The 24852-nt window shown below is 47.9% G+C and overlaps 2 protein-coding genes across 9 annotated transcripts in view; both read left to right on the forward strand.

Moving 5' to 3' along the window:
- The window catches only part of LOC135916987 (chitinase-3-like protein 2), a 33898-nt gene extending 33037 nt beyond the window's left edge, over nucleotides 1–861 (forward strand). For all 4 annotated transcript variants that reach the window (XM_065450428.2, XM_065450426.2, XM_065450427.2 and 1 more), the window contains one exon: nucleotides 688–861. In XM_065450428.2, coding sequence (XP_065306500.2) covers nucleotides 688–693 — 6 coding nt within the window. In that variant the 3' untranslated portion in view covers nucleotides 694–861. The remainder of the gene's footprint in view (nucleotides 1–687) is intronic.
- A 10805-nt stretch (nucleotides 862–11666) lies between these two features.
- Nucleotides 11667–24852, forward strand: part of LOC139054648 (chitinase-3-like protein 2) — a 30232-nt gene continuing 17046 nt past the window's right edge. Inside the window, exons 1-4 of one of the 5 annotated variants that reach the window (XM_070532005.1) lie at nucleotides 11667–11763; nucleotides 12612–12752; nucleotides 16120–16786; nucleotides 24177–24464. In XM_070532005.1, the coding sequence (XP_070388106.1) occupies nucleotides 11704–11763; nucleotides 12612–12752; nucleotides 16120–16786; nucleotides 24177–24464 (1156 nt within the window). In that variant the 5' untranslated portion in view covers nucleotides 11667–11703. Of the gene's footprint in view, nucleotides 11764–12611; nucleotides 12753–14780; nucleotides 15441–15564; nucleotides 15595–15648; nucleotides 15694–16119; nucleotides 16787–24176; nucleotides 24465–24852 lie in introns of those variants that run through there. The other 4 variants (XM_070532009.1, XM_070532008.1, XM_070532007.1 and 1 more) reach the window with 4 other exon arrangements.

A 24852-nucleotide genomic window follows, 5' to 3' on the forward strand; every position in this document is an offset into this window, starting at 1 on the left:
GACAACAACTAGAGGAGGGAGGGTGACTCCTGATGTTCACGTAGATATATTTAGGAGGCCGCCTAACTAAATACTGCTATACACGTGCTATACACTTCAGATTATCGAAACTGAAAGGTGATGAAAGTTATATTGCATAGCCTTCTAAGTGTCCCTTTACATCATCAGTGGGCCACTGAGAGCTAACATTAAAACATTAAAAAGTCGCGGTTAACATTAAACATTAACATTAAAACGTCCCGGTTAACATGCAAGAGCTTGTTGGACCGTGTATCGAAGCATGCGACTGAAAAAGAAGAGAAAGACGAATGATCCCAGTTCAACTCGAAGAACAAACTTAGCTATGAGAAACGCAGCAATACCGCTAAAGCATTCCTTTCTTTCTTTAATTTGATCCAACTAAGAACGAGCGATGACTAAGCTCAGTCACGAATTTAGACAAGAAGTTAGAGGAGGTCACATTGTCATAAAGAGGTACTGCGCTGAAAGACAGGACACTAGTGCACGCAGTAATACCTTTTTTGACTGGTAGCAGGCTGATCATTCTGGAAAAAAAAAATCACAACGAGACTGGGCGTACTTGTCTGGCGTTCCACATATGACTGAACAAGCACACATAAGATTTTTTCCTTTCCTGTATTCGCGTAATAGAAGAGAAAAGGAGCAAACTTTTCGTTTGTTTTTCAGGGATGAAAGCTGCAAGGACACAAGGTGTGAACGAAGAAACCTTGGATATATTTAAAAAAGGAAAAGACAAAAAAAGACTGAGGGTGATAAACCAGACGGTGCCTGCCGGAACCATGCGATCGTCGTCTGCGTTATTGAATTATGTGTTAATAAATTTTGTATTTAGTTCTCTTATTGCGCTATTCTCCCTGTTGTGGGTATTTATTCAACCACATAATTTGCTGCTGCTTCTAAGCTACGTTTCTTTAGGCGAAGGGGCCTATTTTATGCTGGGATTGTCGTTATTAAATGGTTATTGAATATGGTTAAGTGAGAAAAGGTGACCTTTTTGCAGTGAATCTCTCCCCTGAACTTAAGAAACAATCACCAGCGTTGTATTATATACATATAGAAGTTTCAGCAACACAAACTGCAACAAATTTCTCCTAGGTCTCCAGTTCTACGATTGATACCTGCAACAAGAGTGAGTGATCCGTTGGAGTTGTAACCCCCTAGCAACACCGAAAATGTGTGAGACAGCGTAGCTGTTCATGCTTGTGTTGTTCTGGCATTTTTTTTCTATTTCTCCGTGCTATATGTACTTGCTTTGTTGACGTTAACATTTTGTTATTTTGTTAGGGACTTAATCACAACTGATTTATAATTTGATCACTTTTCCTTTTACGTTTGTTCTTTTTATTAGCTAAATTTCGGGATAGCTGGCCCTCTCTGTGAATAAACTTCTGGCATTCCACAGCTAACAAAGCAGAAGAAAGTGGTGGACAGGTTCAGATTAACTTTGACCACCTGTAGTTCTTAATGTGCGCCTAAATTTAAACAGACTAGCGTTTTTGCATTTCGCTCATCAAAATGCGGTTGCCATGGCTGAGCGTTGAACCAACGACCTCATGCACAGCAGCAGAATGGCATGGCAGCGGAGCCGCCATGGTGGATGGCAGACCCTCTGGAATACGACCGGCGTATTAATGCGAAAGTTGTCCAATGAGCCCCAGCGGTTGGGAATGAACGAATAAACAAACATACACAGCGAATAAAGCACAAGGTACGAGTCAGGAAGTAAAAGAATGCGTACAGACACGGTGTCACCTGAAAGTGCAATGCTCCACAGCCATATCTCGTCGTAGCTAATGTAAAAAAGTTGCAGTTTCACTTATAATGCAATCCAGCGACATAATAACTGGGGCACTGCGAGCAATACAATATTATACGCAGTAAGGTTTTCGTTGTTTCGTGTGGTATCGGTTCGAGTAAACATTCGCAGATGCTCGTCAGCAATCTCTTTTCAGAATAAGAACACTTAATTGACTTTTATTAGTTCGCGGATGCGGCGCATCCTGGCCATGAAGCACAAAGAGAGGGCTTTTTTTCCTCGTCTTTCCTATCCTACCTTTCGCTTCTTAACGCAAGTTTCGTTTGAATTCTTTCACCTAGGTGATGGTTTGTGGACAAGCTGCAGGGCGGGAGTTCACGGAGATGAGGCGGCGCTGTCTTCGCATTTTGTGAAGACAGCGCCTTCGTGAAGACAAAAGTGTTACAGTGACGCTTCACTTCGTGAAGGCGGGTTACACGCAAGTGCATGGGTGCCGCTGCTATATAATCACGAGTAGCAATGATATAGATGCTCTAGGTGCATTTCTGCTGTGATGGTCGCCGCGAGAGAGATAGAGAGAGAGAGAGAGAGAAAACAAGGGTAGGAAAGGCAGGGAGGTCAACCAGAACAGCACCCGGTTTGCTACCCTACACTGGGGGCGGGGAAAAGGGGAATAGAAAGAGGATGAAAGGGAGAGAGTAACCACTGAGTATGTGTAGGAGGGACACCATACACAAGGACACTATAAACGGTCTGTTAAGCCCGTGCACTTCAAGTACCGCACTAGTGCACGAATCGCTTTTCGAGCCAGTGAACCGGTGTGGCCACGGTCCGAGTATCTTTGACTCGGTGAAAGGCCTCGAGTCCAGTCTGCGTAAAGTTGCCCACAGAGAGAGGCGTTGGACATCGTAGCGATGTTCCGTATAAAGTTAAAGGGCCATAAAATCGCCCCTGTGCGCCATATGCTGTATGTGCGACGGTGAGCCGAATCGCACACAAGGGAGGAAAGCGGAAAGGCATCGCCGAAAGGGACGGGGGGAGGCGGCTTGTCCTCCGATAGCGACTGCGCAGTTTTCGCTGTGGCCCACGTCCTACTTTGAAAGCGACCTGCAGATGGCTCACACCTTTGTGAGTGGCGTGTTCTCGCCCCCTCAGTTTGCGTTGAAGCGATAGGCAGAACGAAGATCAAAACTGAGGGGATTGTCAGCCAACGATGGCTCGTCAGTCAAACACAGCTGATGGCGGCGTGAGCACTTTCTTCAGACGCAGGATTCTTCTCTGCTGTTGCGCCGTCGGAGTCGGCTCAGAAGCAAAATCTTCGACAGGCCGTCTGTCCATTATTTTATTCTTGGCAGGATATCGACGCTCCTGGAGCATATGAATATGCCGGTTAGCTCATATCGTATGGTAGTAGCGAACGCATGAGACAGATTACTTTTCGCAATTGTATGCTTGCGCCATAAAATTTTCTTGCGTGTTTTCTGTTGAACGCTGGATGCAAGATATAAACGAGTCGTCGACACTAAACGTATCGGGGATGACAAGCTTCCGATTCGGGGAACTGGTATATTGCAAGCCTTTCTCGGAGGGCCCGGTCTCATGTTGGCCGTAATTATTTCACGAACCGCACGCCCAAATTTACTGTGATGTAAGGAAGCGCTCACAAGAAAATAATCAGGAGCATTCTGCTGAACACACGTTTTCAATTCATTTTGGCGGGCCTTTGAATTTTTAAAAATATGACTCTCTCTTTCTTTGCCTCTCATTTATTGCCATCAATAAATTCTTTATCTTTCGTGCTGCATACGGTATCCTGAATAACATCGTCCGCGACAGACCGCCATAAATTCAGCAGTGTGCTTCTGCTCCATATAAGCGCCCTGAATTGCACAACCATGGCTCATCGCAAGAAGCCTTAAAAGGTCGACCTTTTGCAGAAGCACCCAAGAATCTAAAGCACCTCGAATGTCTTCGGCCTGGAAGGCAGCGTATGCATAAATCTCACTCATGAAGTCAATATAATTGAGTGGCAGCTTACGGACACGAAGTGTGTTTTGCAGTAGACCAGTACTGTATAGCCTCCTACCTCTAACATCTATGCTTCAAACGCCTTTTACACCACACAGGGAAACCATACGGACGTTCGTATAGTGAACTCCAACATCATAACCTTCTTTTCTCTATCTCAATTTTTATTTTTACTCGGAGGAAATCAAGCCACACACATTGATCTGGTTTCCAGCTCACATGGGACAGATCGAGGGTGCCCCGCCCAACCTCAACGAGTCGGCACACGGAGCTGCGCGAGGGATCATCAACCGCGTAGCTACCGGGCAGCGTGACGCCGGGGGTACTGACAATCGGGACTCTCCTTCCTCGTACACCGAAATTACCAAGCACTTTTACTTGGCTCGGAGGATCTACCCCCTCCCACATTGCAAACTCAATAGACCTCAGGCTTTGACACTAAGGCTTCTACAGACGGGGGCATACCCAAACCCCCTACTTCTTCACAAGATGTACCCCGAAATTCAGACGACAAATGCATGTGCCCTATGCAATGACTTGGCGAACTTACCTCACATGCTCTGGCGATGCCCCGCGTTACGCAGTGATGAAAGTAACACTTCTTCACGCTGGGATGCTGTCCTACACAGCCCCAACCTCGAAGACCAGTTATGGGCTGTCCAACGGGCCCGCGACGCAGCGGAGAGGCTCGGCCTCTCTGTCCGGACGTGGGAGCGGCCCGCTGCGCGCTAGGGCGCGCCCTAAAGGACCCTAATAAAGTTTTTCATCCATCCATCCATCGGAGGAAATAGAAGAGTGCGATCTTAAATAACCGTAGCAGTGCACATGCAGAACTTCACAATCGGCGAACAGAACGCAGTGAGAGAGCGAGAACACACAATCCGGACGTATCGTTTTGGGCCTAGCGGTAGCAATGTCTAACCATAATTGCTGCGAAAGAACAGTGCGATCTACGCAGGCCCGCTGATGTAGACCGCTTTCAAAATTCATAGGTGGTGTACCGTGTACCAATCGCTTTATGAAAGCAATGGATTTTAAGTGTAAGGGAAGTGTAGCATTGAAAGGAAAAGAAAGTAAGCCTATAACTTATAGGTTAAGCATTACGGTGTGATTTGCTCACGATCATCCCATAAGTGAGCTGCCTGTAAGGAGAGAGCGTAAACATTTATTTCCAAATCAACAAGATACGAGTACGGCGTCTTTTTAGTGGGCCTGGGCACCCGCAGCGGACGCGTTTCCGAGACCTTGTCTCGAAGCGACTTCCTCGGCTCGCTGGACGGCAGAGAGTTGTGCTGTCAAGTTCGAGCTGAGCAGTGTGGTCTTCCAGCGCGAGCGGAGGCTGGCGGTGGAAGAGACGGAGGGGTTGGGGCTACCCGACTTGTTTGTTAAGTCCCGACACTCCCATAGCATGTGATTAAGTGTGGCAACCTCGCCACACGATCTGCATCTGTTCGTAGTGTACATGTCTGGGTACATGGCGCGCATGAGTCTGGGGTTTCTGTAAGAATCCGTTTGTAGTTGTCTGAGTTGTACTGCCTGTGTCCTGTCTAACCTAGCGTGAGAGAATGGGTATACGTGTCTTTGTAACTGGTAGTGTGTCGTGATGTCGTGGAACGTGGTCCTACGGCCCTTCCACGCCAAGACGTTTGCAGTACCCCGCGGGGGCTCATCCTCTGATGATGTTCGGTGAGTTAGGCCTCGAGCAACGCGGTGAGCCGCTTCGTTGGGGGTGCTCAATCCAGTGTGTGCCGGGATCCATAGCAAATGCCATCGATTATCGAAGTCGGCTGCTCCCTAGTGTATGGGATGTCGCTGAAGTGTGCGATACGCCTCTTGCGAGATGCGCCCATTTGCGAAATTGCGAATTGCCGTTTGCGAATTGCAGATCGCGTATGTAACTTTGGTTTGTGTGAGAGCCAGTGCTATGGCCACTCGCTTCCTCTGCCGCTTCGGCATGTGCCGTGTTCGCGGCGACGCTCACGGTGACGCTCGCTAGTAATTGTCGCCACGAAACTCCTCCTGTCTCGATAACGTGTTGTGTCGGTGAAAATCACCTCCTTGATGTTGGAGTAACTTTGGTTCATGTGTTGTGCCCTGGCTTTGCGTCTCCCCGCGTGGTGTTGGGGGTGCATGTTGCGGGGCAGGGGGTACGTATAGTTTGCTCGAGTATGGTTCTTGGAATTTTTACTTTGATGCCGTGCTGCGTGTGGTATGTGATGTCAAGCTTTTCGAGCACGTGTCTGCCCGGGCGGGTCTTGGATAGGCTCTCGAGTTGGGACACTTGTTGCGCCTCCACGAGTTCTTCGAGCGCATTGTGTAAGCCTAGTTTAAGAGCTTGGTGGCGCTAACTCCAGGCGCAAGTCCCAACGCATACTTGTACGCCTTGCGTATGAGGGCGTTGAGTTTGTTTCTTTCCGCAACCATCCAGTTGTGAAATGCTGCCGTGTACTTTATTTGGGAAATGACGAAGGCTTGTATGAGTGGTATGACGCTGCCTTCGCGCATTCCCGCGTGTTTGTTGGTGATGCGTCGAATTAGCTGTATCGTGCTGGTGGCCTTTGCCGTTATCTTGCGAAGTGTTTCGCAATTGCCGCCCTTATGTTCTATCATCATTCCTAGTACCCGGATCTTGTCTACAATCGGGATGGGTAGGCCGTTTGATGCCGTTAATTTGATCCCTTCCTTTTCGGAAGGGGGGTGTAGCCTTTAGAAGGGTGCCCCTTTCTGACCGGCCTATATAGCAACAGTTCGGATTTTTCGGCCGACCAGGCGAGTCCCATCCCACGAGGTAGTTTTCCTCGCATTGGATGGCCTGCTGTAAACGTTGCTCAATCGCTCCGTCACTGCCCGTTGTCGTTCAAATCGTAATATCATCCGCGTAAAGGGTGTGATGCAGTGCTTCGATTTGAAGCAATCGGTCGGGTAACCCCAGAAGGACGAGGCTGAAGAGCATTGGCGGGATCACCGAGCCCTGCGGTGTGCCCGAGCTCCCGATGTTTATTTGATCTAACTCTAGTTGTCCCCCTCGCATGCGAGTGGTTCTTCCCGTGAGGAAGTCTCGGACGTAGTTGTACGTTCGAAGTCCTAGATTTAGCTTGTCTATTTGTAGCAATATGACATCGTGGCGAACGTTAACGAAGCCCTTCTTCAGTTCCAGGCCGAGGATGGCTCTCGTCGAGCACCCCGGATTATCTATGTTTTTATGTTTTAGTTGCGGAAGGGCGTCTTGCGTGGCGAGATGTCTTCTGAACGCAATCATGGTGTGTGGAAATAATTCGTTGTCCTCGAGGTAATTCGTCAGTCCATTTAGAAACGCGTGCTCCATCAACTTGCTCACGCATTGCATGAGGGAGATGGGGCGCAGGTTCTTCAGCCGTAATTTCTTGCCGGGCTTCGGTATCAGTATGATCTTTGCTTCTTTCCATTGCTGGAGTAGCTTGCCGTGCGCCCAACACTCGTTAATGTATTTTGTGAGTTTCTCGATCGATCCGTATTCGAGATTGCGTAGTGCCCTATTTGATATTCGATCGGGGCCAGGGGCCGACTTCGTGCTGAGTTTGACGAGGGCCGTCATGGATTTCGGGAACGGAAAATTCCGCGTCTATGGTGGCGTTGCTTTCTCCCGAGTAGTCCGTATATATTTGCAGTGGCGTTTTGGATATGTAAAGGCGTTCCGCATCCCGTAGGAATTGTTCTTCCGTTCCCCCGTCAACGTGTGTGATTCTGGATATGCCTTGCATGTGTGTGGTCTTGGTGTCGGCGGGATCAATTAGGTACCGCAGTATCTGCCACGTCCATCTCCGCGCATTTCTCTTCCCATTTTTGTTGTTGCTGTTTAAGCGCGTGCTTTTATATTTCTTTGTTGAGCGGCGTTATCCGTTTACGCAGTCTCCTATGGTGTGTCTTGTTTCCATCAGCACTGCAGATGGGTTTTGGCTTCCCACATGTGCAGCAACCGATAGTTTATTGTCTATTGGCCGTCTTTATTAGGCCGTCCAGCTTCATGACGCAACGTTCGTAGCGAGCAAACTCTTGAAGGCTCAAAAGTTTGGATGGCATCGCTACAGCTGAAATGCCGTCAGAAAGCTCAAGCTCAAAGACCTTGATTTCGTCATAGTGCCGCAGTATTAGAAAACTAAGGGGAACATGCTTGGCCTTGTCACGATCGCCAGGCACCAAGCGGAATGCGCCATGCACGATCTTTTACCAGCGCTAAAAGCGGTACGTTTCTTGCACCGCCCTTTTTGATAGTGGCACGTGGACTGCAAAACATCTTCCAATATATCAGCTAACCAGGGATGGTATTCTTAGCACTGTCAAAGTCGGCCCGATTGTCAAATTTGCCATCTTGTCTGTCCTGATTTTCTCACAGGCCCACTACGGCCATATCTTATAGGCTCAAAGTACCAACATGAGACAGCAAAATTCTGCCATAGTTGTTGAATTCCACAATGTTTGCATTTCTAACACGCCAGATAGGCCGCAGTGAGCCTGTGAGACAATCGGAATGCACAAGATGGCACATACGAAAATCTGGCGGAATAGGACCAAGTCCAAAATAGCACCATATGCAGCCGGCGATATGCAATGGTCACCGCCGGAAACATTAGGTGACAAAATATCAGGCGTGTTTCCGACACAATTTTTGGTGCATGAATATCACGTGACATGATGCCAGCTATACTGTGCAGCTAGCAAGTGGCCAGATGTATAGTCACAGTGGTAGCTGGTTCGGATCGCAGCTAAGCCAAGTGCACAGTCAACCTTAGTTTTCGCATAAATTTTTCGTGGCTGATCCCTTCTATTTTTCCTTTATTTTCTATCATTCGTCTTTTTCAGTTCTCCTAAATATGCAAAGCTCACCACATCAAAAATGAGACGTGCATCAGTTCCCATTTTAAAAACGACACCACCGGCCTGGTGAAAGCGCAACTTGGTGCATAGGAAAGTTACAGCTCGTCTAGCCGAGCTGCTGCTCATCGTCAAGGTTTCCTGAAAATTTTGCCTAGGAAATAGGCAGGAATTAAAAAAGAAGTGAATTAAGTCCTCATCTCCGCATTTTGCCAAAGAACCAGTGCCGCATGCAGACAGCAGTGCGAAAACAGTGCACGCCGCATTATTTGTTTACAAACGCAGTTTCGGACCACAGCCAGGAGCATATTTCGTTGCGGTATGAATATTAGAGGAGGACAACTTGGCTTTCTAATGATGGGCACAGATCAAACTGCCCAAACTTTCTTTTTGTGGCAGGAAGAACATCGCAGATTCACGCATGGTGACGCAAAGATGCTCCTGCGGTACGCAAATGTGTCTGCAGAAAAATTCTTGTAGATGTAAGCCGAAATACTGTGATCTAGGCATGGCAGCTGTGACTCGTGCCTGTCAGCATACCAAGACGAGGGCACTACAATGCTAGTTTACAATTGTCACCGCTGTAATGCGCATATTTCGCTTGCCACGCTTGGCGACCCTGCGACAAACAAGGCGCTGTCGCAGATGTAGTTGCCATGGTATGGTACTGTATGGTATGGTATGGTATGGTATGGTATGGTATGGTATGGTAAAGCTTTACTGAGGTCTTGCAGATGGCGAGTCATCGCGTTCCCATGTTTTTTTTTATTCAAAGCCTTCCTCGGCTTCTGGGATGTACAGAATGTGGAATGTTTTTCCATTACTGCTCGGAGCCTGTTCAAAGGGGCGTATGCGTCTTGCACTTTCTCAGGTAGCGGTGAATACGGCTATACGCGTAGTTCACCGCCTATATAGAGGCGCCACTGATGGTCACCAAGCACGGGTGCTTTCGAAAGTACGTTCGGTATGCAGTTGCACATGACAGCACTTTGCGGCAAGGAAAATTGAAGTTCGTGGCTGCGACTTCCCCACTGTTCGGGTACTCGTATTAACCGGTAGTTGTAGAAAAAGCGCAGGTCTCCATCAGAGTGGACATGTACACGATGTTACCAAAATTTGGGACAAACTAGTCCGCATACGTGTCAGGTGCGTTCCTGCAGACAAGCACAACGAAGTCCAGTTACACGAAATTAACCTTGTGTTAAGTAGGGGTTTGGTTTGCAGTCTAACGCGATGTCTCAATTGTTTTTTTTTTTAAATTCTACACTCGACGTATTACTGTCTATGCACCTAAATAACGGGCACGCGTCATTGGTGAGCTTATGCCTCAAGCGATTCCTGCACACGTCGAGATGCCTGCACACATGGCAGTGATCCTGCTGCCGATGAACACACGTTGCCGTCAAATTAACCTCAAAAGATGTAGTTACAAATTTGTTAATGCAAACGCGTGCGCCAGTCAACGAAGTCACCAAACGCACGGGTGAACAAAAGCGAGGGTTAGCGCTGTCCTCTGATGCTATTACGCTGCGTACATCGAGGAACAGTGTATTATTTCTTTTTTCAAGCGTTACGGAATAGAAAAGCCGCACGACATATATAAAGGCGGAGCAGAGCCGGCCAAGGCAGATGGACGCTGGCGGCAAAACCAGCGTAAACGTAGAACTCCTGCGCCGCGAAACACATAAAAAAAAATCGTTTGAGTACAAAATGCGCACGAAAAAAGGCACTCAACTGCGAAACAAACGAAGCACTCGGCGTGGTAAGTCTTGTCAAACGGTGTCAACATTCAAAGACTTCACTAACATGACGCCATCTTCTCAGCAATATCGAAAAGCCATACCGTATGACGAAGCTAACAGCAATAATCGCCCTGAGCTACTTTCTTCCAAACACATTTCCCAAGAAACCGTACTATCAAAGATGTCCATGGGTGAAAAAAAAAAGAAAGTGCAGCTGTTGAAGAACTCTTTGCCTGTAATCGTCGCTATAAAAGACAGCCTGATTACAGGTCCTTAATAACGAGGCGAGGCAAAAACCTCGTGCCTAAAAAAATCAACAGCATTTTTGCATGAAGCAACTAGCAGCAGTTGCACATACGGGAATATATCCATAAAGTATACTAAAGAATGTGAACGGCGTGACAGCTCGTTACAGCTGGTGACAGCGAAACCATGAATGAAACCGAGAAACACGAGCAATGACACAGAAAAAAAAAAACCACGGCGGGTGGCTGCCTCTTCACCCGAGCGCACTTAGCAAGGCCGCCACCACTGGCGCGTCCATTGGCATGAACTGCGCGCATAAGTGATCTCTTGCCGAACGTAATACGCCGCAAGCTGAGCGGACATACATTGAATTTCGATGTATAGAAGGCGTTGCCTATTCACTCCATAGTCGCTCAGAGAACCGTGTAGGCCCGGAAAGTGTAGGCGCAGTACGGGAACGTTGGCATATAGCTATATGTGCCGAGCGAATAAGGCATAACAATCAGACGTGCAGGAATAAACACATGACACCCACGACGACGTGCTTGCGGTCTCCCTTTTAGTCCTTGTCATTTAATAACTACGCTCTCCGCTGCTGTAGCGCGGGTTGGAAAACAGCCTGCAATGCCACGTGCAGACTGTTGCTACGGGATGTGTTTGCTTTTTGACGGGGACGCTCATGAAGAACTGGTAGAGACTATGGGAAGACATAACTTCGCCTTTTCGTGCGCTCTTGTGAAAGCATAACGTTTTCTTTCTTTCACGCTTTGCCCATATACGTGGGGCAGTTACACAGCGCAGCGCGCAAAGAATCTTGCTGTGATACTGCGGATGTTCCCTTGCAGCACAATCCTGTGTGCTGTGAACATGAGACACATTTATTAGCTGCTTGGGAAGGCAGTATAGAAAGAGCCAAAAGTCCAGAACCTCATCCTCATTCAGCTATAATACTTAAACGTTCCGCGTAAAATTCAACAATTCCGCGAGTATATTCCTAATATTTGTACTTTTACTCAAATGTTGCGGAATTCGCACGAAGCTGTTATAGTATCTTATTGAATGGGGGAAGAGAGAAGTACGGCAAATACACGAAATGCTGACTGCCTATCTAACGGTTCGGTATGTTAAGTATGGAGACATGTTTCATAGCTCTTTCATGTTTTCTTTAAAAAAATTAATTATGGCGTTTTACGTGCCAAAATTACTTTCTGATAATGAGGCACGCCCTATTGGAGGACTGGAAATTTTGACCACCTGGGGTTCTTTAACGTGCGCCTAAATCCAAGTACACGGGTGTTTTCGCATTTCGCCCCCATTGAAATGCGGCCGCCGTGGCCGGAATTTGATCCCGCGACCTCGTGCTCGGCAGCACAACACCATAGCCACTGAGCAACCACGGCGGGTATGTTTTCTTTCAAGGTCTTTCAAATATTTTCCAAACGATACCCAACCTTAAAAAACAACAGAACACTTACATGTCTTGTCTGAAGATTCAGCGTTTTTTGATATTTGCTATTTGGTCCTTGTGTGTCTACAGGGATGTTTCTATTTCATATAAAGCATACATGTAACACTTGCCCAGTCTTACATGTATACCTGCGTGCGCTCCAATTTCTTTGTTGATTTGCCTTGCCTTATGCGTTGTTTGTGTTTGGTTCAACCGCGTATTGAAAGAAAGATAGAGCAGAAACTGTGTGTTGGGATATCGTGCATGTTAGCAAAATTTGAAGGAGGGTGTCCTAATCCGTCATTACACACATGACCGGCTGTGACCGGTGTGTGCTTCATTTATCACACAAAGAACCGAAAATAATAGTAATAAGAATAAAACTTCTTCCACTAAAAATCTTATATTCTAGGGAAATGGTGACAACACCACATGGGCCCATTTGCTAAGGTATGATTCAATTCGCAGAGAGAATGTACGGATTGGATTGGATTGGAACAAACTTTATTTGTGCCTGCAGTTGGGCGTTCGTGCTCCGCGACTTGGGCCTACGTCATCTACGAGGTTGCCGTTGCTCGGCGCGGGTCTCCTCTCGCCATTGCCTGCTCGCCTGGTCCCAGCCTTTCGAGCGCCCCGAGGACCTGCTCGACGGCCCAGAGCGGTTGGTCTTGGTCGTAGCTCTTCACGGCTGCCTCGAGCGGCGGTGGGATTGTTCTTGATCTTGCTTCCTCTAGATTTTTGATGCAGTCCCACAAGAGAGAGAGAGAGAGAGAGAGAGAGAATGAATAGGAGAGGCAGGGAGGTCCACCAGATATGAGTCTCCGGTTTGCTACCCTGCACTGGGGATGGGGAATAGGGGTTAGAAAGATGAAGAAAGATGAAAGATGACAGTCCCACAAATGTGTATGTGATCTGCCGTCTCCCTCCGGCAGACTCTGCACTTATCGGCCGGGTATGTCTAGCGGTACATGCGATCCACCATTCCCGGGCTTGGTAGAGATCCCGCCTGGAGCTGTCTCAGTAGTACCGCCTCCACTCGATTCAGCCTCGGGTGCGGGTGTGGGAGAGTCCTGCGAGCCAGGTGGTAGGCTTTCGTGATTTCGTTGTAGTCCGTCATGCGGTCCTTGGCACCGAACCACGTCGGGCGGTCTGTCGCCGGGGCGCGGTTGGTTAGCACTTGCGCCGCTGTAAGTGCCGTCTCATTGTGGTACTCATTGTGTTCCGACGGAATTTGCGTCTTAACTGGTCAGATGCACTGGTCGGAGAACAAGCAGTTGTTTAATGAAGATGCAGATTTTGCAACATTTTATAATTGAAGAAGCGACGCGAATAATGTTCATATATCAAGAAAAGAAGCATTGCAGGGAACATCAAAGTAAAAACCGTATATTTTCTCACGTGTGAAACGTAGAGGAGTAGAGTTCATAGGAAGCATTAGCGTTAAGCACAGCTCACATATATATTTCAGTTGGGAAATGCTCTTCGCGCCATAGCTGCGCAGTTTATCAATAAAGTACACGATGCAAAGGTGATGGTGATTCTTGTATGATCTTATGAAGGCGATATTGGTAATATTTAAACTTATGTTCATGAAACAAAGAAAATAGACATCGGTCAACGTGATCGAAAATGGAAAATATGGCTTCGGCATTAAAACTTTGGAGTAGTCTGCCGTACGTGCTTGAGTGATCCTCATTCTTATATTTATTTAGGCCCGGTTGAAACATAATTTTCTAATTAACTTGACATATTTCAAGATGTCCTGTTTTCTACTTCAGTCCGTGTAATCTTAGCTATTGAATATTATTGTCAATGTCTTGTTTGGCAAATATGTGTTGCCACATATAATTTTGCACGTGTTTCTTCATATTCATCTTTTCTTTTTCATTTATCTGCCTGCGCATTTGCTTTTGAGGTGAAGCTTTCTCAGGCACTCTTTCGCGTTTGCTTGGTTATTGTGTGGTGCACCTAGATCATCTAGAGTACAGCGTACATGGCGAACACAACGCATTCATCCCCCGAAACACCATGTGAAATACAACAAACTCTAGCATCAACGTATCAATAATACCAAGAAACGTGCTCACACGCAAGTGTCAAGACGCAGTCTTGTGGTATAAATTCGCGTCGCGGTGAGACGAAACCTCTAGAGATGACAACGTCGATCTCAGAAGAAGTGCACAGCCGAAAGTGAATGTCAGCGCTACGCAGCCAATGTCAGACATCAGGTCTGACAACAACGGCAGCGCAAATGCCTCCAAAGCTTTCCGTTCTCATGGTTTCGGCACAGGCATCATAACTATGCAAATTTTCATTGTGATAGCAGTTACACGGAGACTCCAGGAGAATTTCCACCGTTGTCGGCGCTGTCGTAGCCATGACGTTGCGTGTAAAGTCTGAGTGCGATAACATCGCGGCCTCGCATCGCATGCTGTGGGTGCGAGTGAAAGAGTAGAGGAGGGTGAGCCGAAAATGATGGCGGCTCGAGCTCGCGTGCCAAAGGGAGAAATGGGGGGGACGGCGGGCGAGGATGTGCTCCGGCTTCAGTAGCGCGCAAAGCAGCAAAGGGAGGGGGGGGGGGGGGCGTTCTATTTTGGCGGCGGCTGCGTATGACGTGGCTGAGCGCGGCTGCATGGTGCTTTTATCCAGGTATAAAAGCGATTTGCGGTGGACACAGAGTCAAGGCGCGCCGAGGACTGATGGCTTCATCCGCGCTGTTTTCTCGTAGCTCAATTCGTGCTGAAGCGAGAGGCGGCACGCGCAATCATACGCTCGCCGCTGCTGCCGCTCTTCGTCACACCAGAGTGTCCGCGGTCATTGAGTGAGGTCTGCTAATGTTTGTCTGTGCACGCGTGACGGCACGCTCGGTAGTTTAGTTAGCAAAGAAATCTTTACAAGTTTTCCTTCCTTCCTTTACAAGAGGAATTGCCTCGTAATGTTTTCTCTCGACAACCGTACGCACATTGATCACGCCTACCGAGGGCGTTGAATAATTATTTGCTTTTGCGCTATTATATCTAAGGCTACTGCATAACTCGTTCTTTTACTGCGATAGCAACTATACATGTGTCGACCGGGTCCCGGTCGAAGAAACCAAGCCCGCGTGTCAAGACAACAGTGAACCCTTATGTTTATTGCTCTGGGCATTTTATATCAGAGCGAGAGAAAGCGGGTGATGGAAATAGAGGGCAAGGAAAGGCACGTGTAGTTCGAGCACGCAAAGAAAGCTTGTGCTCGTTGAACTGATACGATACAATACCGACGCTCGGTACACATTGCCGCCATCGGCGCCACCGCTGCGTTCGTCGTTCGTTCGTTCGAAAATTTTATTGGTAACAAGAATCAAAAGGTGAGTGAGTGAGTGCGAACTTTATTTACGTCCTGAGGAGAAAGAATTAAATCAATCCGGTGGCTCCACCCAGGTCGGGGCTGGTAGACAGAGTCCTTTTGCGACGGCCTGGGCCCTCTGAACAGCCTCGAGCTGAGCGATGAGCACTGTGATTGTGAGTGCTGAGTCCTAGGAGGACTGGTCAAGAAAGTCGGCGCCCGCGTTGGCAGAGCAGAGCCAGAGCATGAGTTCGAAGTTGTATTGTTGTTGTATTGTAAGTTGTATGCTCTTGTCTGCAACTGCCTGTAAGTGACGGCCTGTGCTTTTTTGAGCTTTGGGTGAGGAAGAGGAAAAATTCTTTGTCCTAAACTTTGATTCGAAGTGATTTTGTGGTATGACACGAGCGGGTCCTTATTTTCTAGATCCCTCCAGGCTGTGTCGAAGCGAGGGGGTGGACCTCAGACGCGAAAAGCGAGTTCTCGCGCCAGTTGGTGTGCCCGCACATTCGGATTACAGTCAGGACGTCCGGAAATGTTGCCCATGTGGGCCGGGATCCATGTGATGTGTGGAAACATGGGGTTGTAATCTACGTAATTATACGTAATTTTACGTAATTATACGTGTAAGAAGATTTCTGATCAGTTATTTTGTGTTAGCGTTTCAAGTTGCATTGATAATAAATGGAATGCCTTCCTTGCAGGACGTTATGGCATCGCCATTAGTGCTTGTCCATTTGCTCGTTGTGGCTGCTGTCGTCCTCCTCATTGCTGATGCAGTGGAAGGCGGTGGTGGAGTGAAAGGCGGTGGTGGAGTGAAAGACGGTGGTGGCCCAAGGGAGGATGATGGATGCACACCCGTCACCGACCCCACCGGTTCCGGGACAGTCCATGATAAGCCGGCCACACCCGAGCATGTCACCGATGGCAGCAGCCCTGAAGTTAGCAGGCCCGGTGACAGCAGGCCCGGTGACAACAGCCCCGACGACGGCAACCCCATCGCCACTAAACCCGACGACATTAGCTCCGAAGGCAGCAGCCCCGACGGAAACAGGCCCGAAAAGAACCCCACTACCGATAGCATTGACCGGGAGACCCCTGTGACTCATCCGACCGGCCATACTGACGAGCCATCCATGCCGGATTATACAAAGGATGGCACAAACGAAGGCGCCGAAGGGTGTGAAGATTCTAAGGGGTCTAAAGGCCCGAAGGGGTCTAAAGGTCCCAAGGGATCCAAGGGTCCCAAGGGATCCAAAGGCCCAAAAGGGTCTAAAGGATCCAAGGGTTCAAAAGGGAACGACGGCTCCAAAGACGACGGGCAGGACGAGCGTTTTCCAGGCTTGGGCGACGGCGATCACCATGGAGGCGGTAAGCGTTCAGTTTCGACCGCATACAATATAACTGCTGTTATACCTATTTCGCGATAGCACAGTAGTGGGTGAGCCGCAACAGCTGGAGAAGCGCACAACGCGAACGCGCTGGTAGCATGACCTGGCATGGTTTCAGAGGAGTAATAACTAATGCCATCTTCGACTGGTCGTTTCTGAGCGCTCTGGAGCGCTCTCGCGAGCGGCGTTGTCTTCGGCTGGTTGAAAGAGGGTGCGCGCCCTGCGTTCGGCTGGTTCTTCTCGATTGCTCTCCTCCACCTTCGAGCGCTCTGAGGCGCTCCGAGCCCTGTCGTCGGAGCAGTCGTCGAAATTGAAACGTCATCGCAGAGCCGCGTCGCTGCTGTTGGTGATGGCCCACCGTAACCTAGGCAACCTAGGCCACTGCGACGAACGCTCGTCCCGGCGCCGGGAGCTTTTGATAAGCGAAACATCGGACGTTGGTAGTAGTCACGTGGTTTAGCATCTGCCATTGCCTCCTCCGAGAGCGAGTCGCACGTTTGGCTTGCGCGCTCGTCCTCTACCTCTGAGCTCGGGGAACGCCGGATCTGCCCGACTCTGCTTCGGGGGATGGAAGCGACCAGCCGAAGATAGCATAAGAGTACATAGCAGCGAAGAAAGTAGAAGCCGGATAGTTCTTTTTGCGGTAGAGAACAGGAAGGTCAATTTATGACGGAGGCAGAAATTCATGACATGAAAAGATCCCTGCATTTAGAGGCCATGAAGTGAAGAGAGAGGCCGAAAGGTGGATTTTCGTAAGCGTAAAATCACAGAAAAAACCAAATCGAATGTAGCCGAGAAGGGGGATGGCGTACGTCTTCTGGCGAATAACACATTCAGTGGCACAGTTTTGTGCGGCCCACGCTTTTGCCTAAAGGTGCACACTAAGTTTGTAGTTTAGGGCGAGTCGTCAAACGCTGCTCTGAAAACAAAGTGACGTGTTAATTGCAATGTAAAAAATGCAGGGCCTTTTAAGAAAGTAGGGGTTGCAAAATAAAAAATACTAAATAATTCGGACGTGCAAGTAGGCGTTGTGCATTCGGTGGGCTTAGCAGGAACTACGAAGATATATTTCGTTACAAGAAACAAAACGAGTTCCGAAAAAATATTAATATTAAATTAAGGGGTCTTACGTGCCGAAACCACTTTCTGATTATGACGCACGCCGTAGTGGCAGCCTCCGGAAATTGGGACCACCTGGGTTCTTTAACGTGCTCCTAAATCTAAGCACACGGGTGTTTTAGCCCCCATCGAAATGCGGCCGCCGTGGCCGGGATTCCATCCCGCGTCCTCGTGCTTAGCGGCCCAACACCATAGCCACTAATCAATCACGGCGGGTACGAGTTACGAAAGAAAATAAAAGACAGCAAAGAGAGTAGCTTTGTCAAAGGCATTCTGTTAAGATTGAGGTATGTCAATCAGGGAAAAAATAAGCAGTGAGTCGACATCTAAAGCACACAGCTGGCTGTGTTGCGGTTTTTCCGCAGCCGAAGAAGGAAGTACGACGAAGTGAAGTGGGTGTCGATGATGACAAGGACGCATTATCAGTCATGACGGTGTCGTCTTGCAACTCAGTGCTTCTTTTAATTAAAGCTAGTAGTAGATGCCGTATAGTAGGGTAACTATATGTCTTGTCAAATGTTGAACAAAAAGAAGAACCAACACGATACAGCAGACCAACTAAATTTACATTACCTATTAAATAGAGGAAAAGAAACTACAATTCAACGTAGAATGATTAAAAAATGAATGAGAGAAATTAGGAAAAAGTCTGTTTCACAAAAAAATGGATATGCTTAGCTTTTAATGACATGAGGTAAGACTGCAAAACATTTAAGCGCTGCTGTAATATTCTTGTCATCAAACTACACAAGAAAGATATTGCTGTTATTTTTTGGTACATCTTAACGTGTCATTTCTCACGATAACGTCCCCCGCTTTGTAGCAAGTACCGGCAGCGCCAAGCCTTACAAATGCGTTCAATTCGCACAAGTTTGACGCTTAAAAGTGGTGCAATGCCTAGTGTTAGATCGAAATGACAAGGAAGCGATGCGTGAAAGCGGAAGGTAGCGGTGCCCTTCTCACAGAGGTTCAGCAGAATGGCCCTGCTCTGCTTCATGTTGCATCGAGGGCTACCACGGCGCAGTATCAGCGCGTGAGATCGCGCTCACTTACGACGCTCAAAGATAAGTGCGATGGATAGAAGCCACTTCCTCGTGTGGACCTTGTGCCTGTAGTTGCTTAAGGTGCATTCACACGACAGGACGGAGAAGGAATTTTCGCAGCGGATGGCGCATCACGTGACGCGCGCGTCATCAAAACTTGCCGCCCTCGCCTTGTCCGGCCTCCTCCGCTCGCGGTCCGGATTGAAAATGCTCGCCGGTATTTCCATCCGTCCGTTTGGCGGTCGTCTGGCCTCAATTTAACGTTGTCAGCGTCGAATCTGCCAACATTGGACGGGTTGGCGTGGCTACGGTGGCGTGTTGTCGGCTTGATGCATCCGTGGCTTGATGCCACGTGTGTTTTTGTTGTGCAGGAGTGTGCAGGAGCGACCGCTTGTGCTTTTGTTGTGGTGCAGCGGGAAGGGCGAGTCGTGGTTGCGCGCGCATTTCTATTTAGACCGCGCAGCCTGCGTGACCTCAACTTGAGTGAGGTACACAAGAAAATGCTAAGTGACGAAGCAACCGGTACTTTTTTTGCTCTTGTTGATGGATTCGCAGCGCTATTGAGTATAGAGCTCGCCGATTATGCAAGCGCGCAGCTGCGTAACAGGCTATGGCAAGAGACCGCTCTCGAAATGGCTCAGAGGCATGCAGAATCAGCGCCTTACTCTGTCGGTGTGTATTATTAGCTATAACTTCATTTTTGGGATAATGACGTGCTGCGTAACCAAAAAATAAAGAAAGAGAGAGGGCAGGGTGCTCTGTCATTTCGGCGCTCAGCCCTGTCTCTCTTTTTTCTTCTTTTGTGGTCAGCAGCACGTTACCAGTTCAATATGAACCATGTAGCCGCTCGATTGTATGTTGAACGCGGGCCAGAAGTTCGAAAAACTGCGTGCTGCTGACGCGCAGTGGGCGATTGTATTCGTCCGGATCACACTCGAGTAGATCTGCACAAAGCAAGCTCTGAACACAAAGCGTATTCTTCGACATCCGTGGTTTCTTCCAGCATAATCGTTTTCTTTTTACACCCTACACCTAGCCGTCTTCACTCACTTCGAGTAGAACAGCCAACGCGGACAAACGCCGCCTCCGATAGCTGTCTATCTTGAAATGCGCACTCGTACCCAGCAATTTGGCAACGTGCGTGGCGTTGGCGCCGAGGGTAAGCACGCGGATTCCGCAAACGGCGCTCCGGCTGTGGGAATGCGACCTAACTCGGCTGCACGGATTCAAGTGATGACGTCACTATTTTGTCCGCGGAGCAGGCGGGATTTTGCCCTCGCGTGTGTATCCACCTTTAAGGACGATCCACACGACGGACCAAATTGCTCTTTTGGACCGCGGTCCGCGTAATCACGTGATAGGACGTCACCAGTTCGTGCGTACCGCCGTTGGCCCGCGCAAGACCGCGGCCCTCGCGGTCCAACAAATCGCCGAGGATTTTCCCGCTTCCGTTTTGGCGGCGGACCACATGCAAACCGCAGCGATTTGGCTTAGCCAACGAATGCTGTCCGGCAACAGAGGGTCTTCAGTCAAATCCAATCTAGTTTTCGGCTCAGCAAAAGCCAGACAAGCCAGTCGTTTCATGTCGGCCGTTCCGTCTACACGTGCGTGCAGCAGATATATTTTTAAACACCGTGTCCTCTTGGAGTGACGAGGATGTTTTTTCCATTTTGAATACCTCGTTGAGCAGTTCCCGGCTTTGTGGGACCCAAGCCGGAGTGATAACAATGATAACACTCTGGCCGAGAGTGTAGCTGGTTGGTCTGCTATGCCGTCTGCTATGACGGTCCGCCGTGTGGATGTGCTCTGCGCCGGACCGGACCGCGGCGGGCCGTGAAGTCGCATCACGTGACCGAGCGGCCCGCGGACTTGGTCCGTCGTGTGGATTGGCGTTTAGTGTAAGACAAACTTTCTTGCTTCTTTCATTACTTGTATACGTCTTAGACAAGTCCGGCTAAGCGAAACCTGCCTAAGTGGTATTTTCGCGTAAACGGAACGATGGTATCAACTTTGGTTGGCCGCCCATAGGCACAACTTAATGGAACTTGGGTTAGTTAAATGGAACGTGCCTTTTTGTGAACTCCGATTAGGCATAACGTTAACCGAAACTACGCCCTACCTCATCGACGTATGGAGCAGGAAAAATTAAACAGACATATAATGTTGTGATGTTATAAGTCGCGAAGAAAATACAATCCATCAGACAGTTGCGGGAAAGTTAATATATACTAAGGATGCCGAACTTGCATTGCCGTTCCCATCGCGTGCAGTTCGCTATGCAAGTAACGTTCGCGGAGGAGGAAGAGATGGATTCGGCAAAGGTTTTCCAAAAAGGTTTCCCTTGGGCTTCTTTCACACCGCCATTAATGATAGACCTCGAACAATACCCTTCTTACCTGCTCTGAGGAGACAGTTGAAAATATTATTGTCGAAGTTCGTGGCGAAGGCCACGATTCTAGCGTCGAAGACGTAGATGTTACTGTTTCATTTCGCGTTACTGTTTCGGGTCAGACGGCAAAATATAGTAGTTTTTTTTCACGCCCGGTTTGATATTGTAGCTGAGTAGGTCGACGCTTTATGTTCCAGAAATATGAATGTAACTTCTGTCATTTGGATATCCTGGATCCCACAAATGGGGAACACGTGAACTTACTGCTTGGATGAGTAAACGAAGTCAACAAAGACTGGACGACAGTGGCGGTGTCTTTGTCTGTGACAACTCTTTTTAACTTCTTCATATTGCTTCATGTTTCAGAAAATAAACACTAATGTTAGGTGCCCATGTGGACTTCCGTCGTAAAGATATGTAAATATGTAAAGGTATCATCAACCATGGTTCATTGCCTAAGTACGTGTAATACTCTTCTTATCTGGTAGTATAAATAGAACACAATCAATCAATCAATCAATCAATCAATCAATCAATCAATCAATCAATCAATCAATCAATCAATCAATCAATCAATCAATCAATCAATCAATCAATCATAGATAAATTTTACTGGAACAGTTATAAAAGAAAACATGCCTTACTATTTGCAGCAGTGATCCTTACGCCTAGTTGACTTATTCGAGACGCCGTTTCGTTGGTCAGCCACACAGGCACATACGCTTATATGTTATCCTTCCACTTAATCAATGGACGAACTTATTGAATAACAAGAATAATAAATTTCGAGGCAGAGGAATAGAACTTGGAAGTGAGCGAAGTGAGCTCGAAGTTTACAGAACATTTAAATTCGAAGGGAAGGACAATCTAACTTATCTCAACAATGAAGTAAACAATGGCTTTCGCTTTATGGTATACCGCACAAACATATAAATCAGCGTTGGTTGCTTGTCGAGTGAACAGACCGCTGGTAAAATTTGAGTGGGTGCCGAAATCTGGAGCACTAAACAAGGAACCTTGTAGCTAGTTACGTAAGGCAGTGAACTGCACGCAGGTCGGCGCGTGAGTATCATGAAAGATAATGCTGGTTATATAAACAGTGAAGCAAATAAACCAAAAATCATTGATGGGGTGAAGGAAGATGTGCCTGAGTCAAACCCTTCATTCTGGCCAACTTAATTTCTTGCAAATCATAAGGTCGAGTGATATATTTAAGAAGTCATCCTGTTTACAACGGCACAGATTAATAATGAGCCCTTAATTTGTTAACTTTATTCTGGTCCCGTTGAATTGCAGAGCGTTAGCTTCTAGATACAAGGTCTCTGAACACGATTATAAGGTATGAAACTAAGTGGCCCGCAACGATTTTAAGGCAAATAATATAGCGGAAAGGCCCGGCGTGCGCTCTGATTATTCTAAGTTTCCTATGTTATTGGTACGGAAAAATATCGTGAATATTTATCAGTTTCGTTCATTTACGGATAAATATTTCGGGACATAAGCTGACAGTCGGAAACGGAACGAGATTTTGCCGGTAGCATATGAAAAGAAGGATTGAATAGGCGTCGATGTTCTTGGGAGAACGCTGTATATCGCATGTGATATAATATTGTTTCACTTGTTTTTCTATATATGCACAACAGTTGTTTTCACGACACACATGGGGAGTCGAATAAGTGCGACTTGTCAAATAATAAAGAAATGTTCTTTTATGCGTAAGAAGAACCCCGCAGAGGAAAAATCTCGGTACCAAAGGGAAACACAATATCCCGTTCGGTCGTATCGTGATGACGTCACGAAGACCTGAAGAAGCTATTATTCACGCCTAGATAATTACAGGTGACATTTATACGGCTCAGAATTACGCGAGTGTGGCAGCGGAAAGATTTGTGCATGTCAAAGTAAAACTATCCAATGTCCCTACGGTCAGCCCTCCGGAGACAGACCATGGACTCCAGTCAAAACAGTAAGCGCCTAGAAGTTCTCGGTGGAATATTTCGCGAGGTAGATGTATTAGGCATATGGCGTTTAATATCAAAAGATTTGGAGACGCGTGCATTAGCCAGCCATAATTATCCCTAACAAGGAAGTTATATACCTTGGAAAAGCGAAAAAAGAAAAACAGCGAACACCAAGACGCTAGACCAGAAGGAGGCACATGCGCATACACACACGCACCGTCGTCGGCAGTGCCTCCTTCTGGCTCTGCGTCTTGGTCTTCGCTGCTTTTTTTCGCTTTTAACATGAACCAACTGGCCCAGCAATTCTCGCTTCTCAATGTACCTTCTAAGTACGGGTCACAGGAGTAATTATCGATCATGATATTCGACGCTTTGCTAATAACCGGTCGATTTTGTGATGTTTCGAGTTTCAATAAAATCAATTGCGCGTCTGGTTCGACATTGTCAGCCATCTCAAGCTCGTTGCGTCTTCACCTGCACCCTCTTCAAGAATGTATGTGTGTGTGTGACGACTTTATTTGGAATCCGATGATTGGGGGAGCCGGGCCTGGGGCCGCCTAGATGGCCACTGAGAGCTGCTGCTCCCGTGCGGCTTCCTTGGCTCGCTGGACGGCCCAAAGTTGGTCTTGGAGTTCTGAGCTATAAGACATTCCTTTTTGTTAGCACGTGTGCTTGATTACTTGTGCGAGGCTCACCCCCGCACCCCCCCCCCCCCAACACACACACACACGCCTGCACGCGCGCGCATGCACAGGGAGAGAGAGAGAGAGAAAGAGAGAGAGAGAGGAGCTTTAGAATGGTGTCCTTCATGCAGTGTAGCGATGCCCAAAGGAACCTCCTCTTTGTGCCTTGTTGCAGCGGCTGGCGCGGCCGTACCAGTGCAGATGGGGGATAACAGCAACGACAAGGATGCGAACAAGAGGGACAAGGAGGATGACAGGGAACGCATCCGCGCCCGTAGCAACCAGCGGGCTCCCGTGGTGTGCTTCCTCCGCGGCGACGGTTTCGAGAGGCATGGCGTGCGCCGGTACTCCCTGAGGAGCCTGCCGATACACAAGTGCACGCACTTCATCTACTCGTACTTGGAGACGGACAACAAGAGCGGGGAGATTATCTACCGCAGGAAGGGACGCATGGGAGAGAAAAGTGCGTTTTGCTGTCGTCGTTATACCTATGACCACTTTCATTGCACATGCCTGTTCCTTTGAGCTATGGTACACGAAATGAGACGGCATCTGAGAGACCACTATAACAAGAACGAAAAAAAAAACACGTCAGTATAGCTTGTAAATCTGTCTCCGGAACATTAAAGTTTATTACTACTATCACCTTAACAATCGCTCCGTAATCGCTCATTGACAATGGTACTGAGGTCACCGACTCCAGAAATGTAGCAACTACGTGATCGTTTGTGCTTTTTATTTTTGCTTTGAATGCGTGTGGCATAAAGGGACTATGATGAAAATAAAAATGAATATAGAAGGCCCTTATCTTGCAGTAATAATGGGCGTAACTTCCCGCATATAACCAAAAT

The sequence above is a fragment of the Dermacentor albipictus genome, chromosome 1 (assembly GCF_038994185.2).
Source record: "Dermacentor albipictus isolate Rhodes 1998 colony chromosome 1, USDA_Dalb.pri_finalv2, whole genome shotgun sequence".
NCBI lineage: Eukaryota > Metazoa > Arthropoda > Arachnida > Ixodida > Ixodidae > Dermacentor > Dermacentor albipictus.